The 5,145-nt window shown below is 29.2% G+C and overlaps 1 protein-coding gene across 1 annotated transcript in view; it reads right to left on the minus strand.

The window, feature by feature from the left end:
• Nucleotides 1-2,711: 2,711 nt before the first annotated feature.
• LOC106684205 (uncharacterized) overlaps nt 2,712-5,145 on the minus strand; it is a 66,256-nt gene continuing 63,822 nt past the window's right edge. Inside the window, exons 8-9 of the mRNA XM_014426147.3 lie at nt 4,392-4,499; nt 2,712-3,280 (exon numbers count right to left, since the gene is read on the minus strand). Coding sequence (XP_014281633.1) covers nt 3,065-3,280; nt 4,392-4,499 — 324 coding nt within the window. The 3' untranslated portion in view covers nt 2,712-3,064. The remainder of the gene's footprint in view (nt 3,281-4,391; nt 4,500-5,145) is intronic.

A 5,145-nucleotide genomic window follows, 5' to 3' on the forward strand; every position in this document is an offset into this window, starting at 1 on the left:
TATATATAATCAATTAGACTGTTTTAATTTATAAGTTTTTCTATCTTGATGTAATAAATATATTAGTTTATTTTTCTCTAGTTATTTCTTGTAGATAATTGTAAAAATGGATTATGAAAATGCAGCATTGTTGTTTACTACTGTATTGTATAATTTTCCTAATTATACATATGATTAATTGTTAAATGCAATAAATAATATTGCTATAGTTTGGTTATTATTACCTTTATTAGTTGTTACTTCAGATTTAAACTATTTCATTATTAGAAAAGTAGTGTACTCAAACAACGTTCCCATCTTCTATTCAATTAAAAGAATAGTACCTGTTTTGGGACATACTAATAATAAGGAACTTGGTCCTCTTTCAAGTTAAATAACACCAGTGCTCGTTAGATAACCTTGGCCAGACTATTGTGCCGTATAAGGTATTCTTTACCTGCCAATGCATTATAATCAGATGTTATATGCTGGATAGACTTAACTGTAGTCTTTTACATGGACAATAACAGTCGTTAGTGTCTTATCCATATATATATATATTTCCTATACACATTAGTTGCAACCATCTGATCCTGAATGGCCAAAATGAAACCTTCCATTTTGGGAAATAAATATCCTTTTTTGAGGCACTTGATGTAAGCATCCCAATCTATTCATGATTCTGACAAAGCATGGTAAAAATGGTTATGTAATAATTTATTTTTCTTATTTTTAATCAGTCTGTATGCCCTGGTGAAATCAAGTTCAAAGCCGCAAACACATTTTCCTACAGCCTTATTGCTGACCATACAGGAGAATTTCTTTGTAGAAAGCTATATCTTCAGTTATTTTCTTGCTTTCTTATTAAATATTTCTTCTCTTTAACTAAAGATCTGGGGTGTCATTTTGTGGCTGAGGTAAAAGGGATTCTTGCCAAATAATTCATTGCTTTTAGCTCCGTGTTTACTACTTTAAAATGACTAAGTATGAGTCAGTACTGGCTTAGCCCATGGATTGTTTTAATTAAATTATCTGCAGACATATAAATCTTGAGGAGTTTCCTAACTCGTCTTTTGAATTCTTCTTTAAAATTATCTTTAATATTTTCTTGAATTTCAAAAGTTTGTCAAAAGACATGGGGTGACTCTATCCTGTTAATCTAATAAAAAATTACAGTATCTTGGTTTTCCAAGGACAGAAATATAGGTCCTAATATGGCCACTGATCCTGAACTGTCGTAAGCTATGGATTAAGACTGATTTTTAACTGTCCTTGGGCCCAAGAATTAGATCATTTATTTACAGCTGAATCTTATCTGATTTAAATTGAACAATGAACTATACTCCCTGTCAAAATACCTATGAATCTTAATACGATAATAAGTTTTGGAGCCATCAAGATTTATTTTATTTATAATAATATGATTTTTAGGTGGTAAAATACCGGTGCTTGGGTGTGCTGATAATTTGGTATTATTGAGTGAGGAGAAGGAAACTATAGAACTAAATTTATCTGTGTTGATAAACTCCAGTAAGGAACCAGGGGGTATAGTATTTTGACAGGGAGTATAGTTCATTGTTCAATTTAAATCAGATAAGATTCAGCTGTAAATAAATGATCTAATTCTCGGGCCCAAGGACAGTCAAAAATCAGTCTTAATCCATAGTTTATAACAGTTCAGGATCAGTGGCCATATTAGGACCTATATTTCTGTCCTTGGAAAACTAAGATACTGTAATTTTTAATTAGATTAACAGGATAGAGTCACCCCATGCCTGGTTGATATATCTTCATTAAGCCCCCTTTTTTAATGAAAAAGATCATTAAGTAAATAAGAAAATTATGGGAAGGATAAGCAATGATTTGATTCATTAAGACTGAATCTTAAACTAAATGAATTAAATAAAACCCATTTTTAGATCAATATCAATAAAGTTTACTAATATATAATAAAGCCATGATGGTAAAGCCTATTAGAGTGAGGATCCCAGAGCGCTCAAATTTGAACTGTATAGGTTCAATTTGTACCTGGTTCTCTAGATATTAATTTCATAGTGGTCCTAAAAAATAAATCTTAACTCTCTCATTCAGATTAGAATAGTTTTCTACAAAATTAAAAGTTAATTTTAGTTAAAAAATGTTTTACAATTTTTTTTGTATAATCTTTTTATCACATATTAACGTGCTAACGTCTTCAATTTATTCTAACTAGATTGGATCAATATAAACTTAATGTCACAGCATCTCCATGAAAATATAAAAAAGTGCAGCTTTCACCAAGGTTAATAAGTCAACAATATTGAAAATTTGCATATTACACCAGCTGCATGGTGGGCCATAGTGGCCTCATCCCTAACTAACTATGGGACGTGATGGCCGAGCATTTAAGGACAAGGTTCAGAATGTTGTGGGTTCAATTCCTACTAGGTTCAGTCCTGAGAAATCAATCTTGAAACACCAACTCTCGTTAATATGCAACAGCAACCTCTATGTACTCATCGGGGGTTGGCAAAAAATACCACTCAACCCACTTGCCAAATTAAAAAAAACAGTTATGCTAAATTATCATGGAGATGACTGAGATATAGATGGAAAGATGAATATTTTCAATGAAATTCTGAGAATATGCTATGCTGGATTCTTTTTCAATGATATCAGTTAGGAACCATCCATATTTTATGATTATAATCTATTTTATTTTTTTTCCAAGGTAAAAAAAATATTAGATCATATTAACAACACAATAGATTATATTTATTTTTTTTAATACAAATGCCATTTGTAGAAATATAAAATATAAAGAAAAAATAATGTATTTTTTTGACTAGTCATGAATACACTCTATAAATAACACTCCATTATTCATATTCACAAATAAATGATAGTAATATCATTAAAACAAGGGTAAAGTTACCAGTTTAAAAAAAATTGTATTCATTGATATGTATTGTCAGTTGAATCTACATAATTTAAAACCTTTTTTTCATTTGCTCCAATCTTTTAAAATATATTTTTACTCTCTAACTTCAGAGAGATAAAATGATATGTGAAAAATATTCATTCATAGAAATAATGAACAATATATTTATCTACAAAGTTGCCTTATCCTACGCTGTACATAATGATAGGCCCTAATTAAACTACAATATTGTTTTTGTTGACCTTGATAAGGCTGGAATTCTTTAAATATAATGTCTATAGGTTTAATAACAGTTGTCTTGGCAGGATCTACATAAAGAAGAGAGCAATGCCTAGATCTTGCTAGTGTATTGGTGTCATCTGGAACAGTTAATCTGTAACACTAGAAGACAGAATTAAATTGTATAAAAATCATTAAATTAATAAATGATGTTCATAAAAATTTATATCTACTATAAATGATATTCATGAAAAAGGTACTTCTTATTTTAGAGTGCTAACCCAATTATCTATATATCATGATATTTTAGTTTGGGATAATTTTAGAATTTATAGTTTTTTTATTTCTTTTATGAAACAAGTGAATCCTGAAAGATATTCATTTACAAAATAGATTTTATGAAATGTGAAGAAAAATATAGCACTAGGTTTGACAGCTGACTAAGATTTTGTTCCTCCTTATCCTGAGAATTTTGATTTTACTCTTAGCTTATGATAAAATACTAATATCTAGGGACCATATTTTCATGAGATTGCATCTTTTGATGTATCAAATATCAATTCAGCCAAACCTTGACTAAAATTTGAAACATGGAAAAAATATTCTAATTACACTAATATTATATTGCACATTTTGAAGTTCTCCCCAATTTTGCACGTTTTCAGTCTTTTCTGCACAAAATTGCATATTTTACTCTTTTTGGGCTTCCATGTTTCAATTTCATGATTTTGAATAACATTTAATATTTGAATCAATCTCCTCAAACAAAATAAGGTATGTATACCAATATTTATTTTTTATTGATAAACATATGAAGAGTTGGATTTAACCCCAAAAAAGAACAATTAAACACAAGTGACAAATATTCTTGGAATAGTATTAAGCAGTGGTTTAATTTAACTATGAAAAAAACCTCTCAAAACCAAAAACCACTTCACATCGTTGTGACTAGTGGAAATCTTAGTTTTCAGTCTGACTTTATAGTTTTTAGTTGTAAATTTAAACTTAAACAAAACACCAAAAGTTTGAACAAGCAGTGAATCCAAAATTAAAACCTGAATATCAAATAACCTGTCAAAAATCAATTGAGTGCGATAGAAAATATCAAAGAGATACTCATTGTAGTTAAGGTAAATTATTTTTTCTTATTATGAGTAGACTAAAGAACTTTGCAGAAACTTTCTTGAATGAGCAATGGTATATATTTTTCTTATGGTTAACAAGGAATGTAATTAATAAAAAACATTTTATATTATTTCAAAATAATACTCACAGATGGTTTATATACTCCACCTGTCCATTTATGTAAACGCTCTCCAGCCCTCAGCAACAAGGAACCAGGGAGGTAACCAATTTGTACCCATTTATTTCCTTCTAATATCTAAAAAAAAAATTTACTGGATAATATCTCTCTTGCTTTTGTTAATAAAGTTGTTAAAAAGAGCTGAATGTCTTCAAATTTACTAAGATACTTAAACACAAACACTGGGTTTACATAGTTAAATAAATAATATCTATATTAATTAAAAATACACCAAAAGTAAGAAAAAACACAAGTTTTCAAATAATTGTTTTGGTATCCTGAAGGATTTCTGAAAAATGATTCAGGTGAGGAACTACATTTCTTATCTCAAAGCAGACCATTTATGGAACAAACCTTTAGGTGGTTATTTAAGATCCTGGACAATAAATGGCAATATGATTGCCGATTAAGATACAAAAGTTAGGGTAGGGCCATCACTCCTATGTCTGTCTGTGTAAGTTGCTTCCAGTAGTAAATGTCTGAGGAATCTTGAGACCAGGATTCAAACTAACAACCTTAGGACTTGTAAGAAGCGCACTTTTACAAACCCGTTAGCCCACACGCTAACCCAGTAACATTTTAAACTACTTGAGTATTATTTTATTTTTTGTAGTTGTTGAATTTGTCATAAAAAGTTTTTATAAACATTGTGTCATATTATTAATATTTTCATCAAATGCAATGCAAAATATCTAATTTGTAATATTGATAAAAAGATTATATA

Source organism: Halyomorpha halys, unplaced genomic scaffold (assembly GCF_000696795.3).
Source record: "Halyomorpha halys isolate HHAL.00 unplaced genomic scaffold, Hhal_1.1 Scaffold556.1, whole genome shotgun sequence".
Classification (NCBI taxonomy): Eukaryota; Metazoa; Arthropoda; class Insecta; order Hemiptera; family Pentatomidae; genus Halyomorpha; species Halyomorpha halys.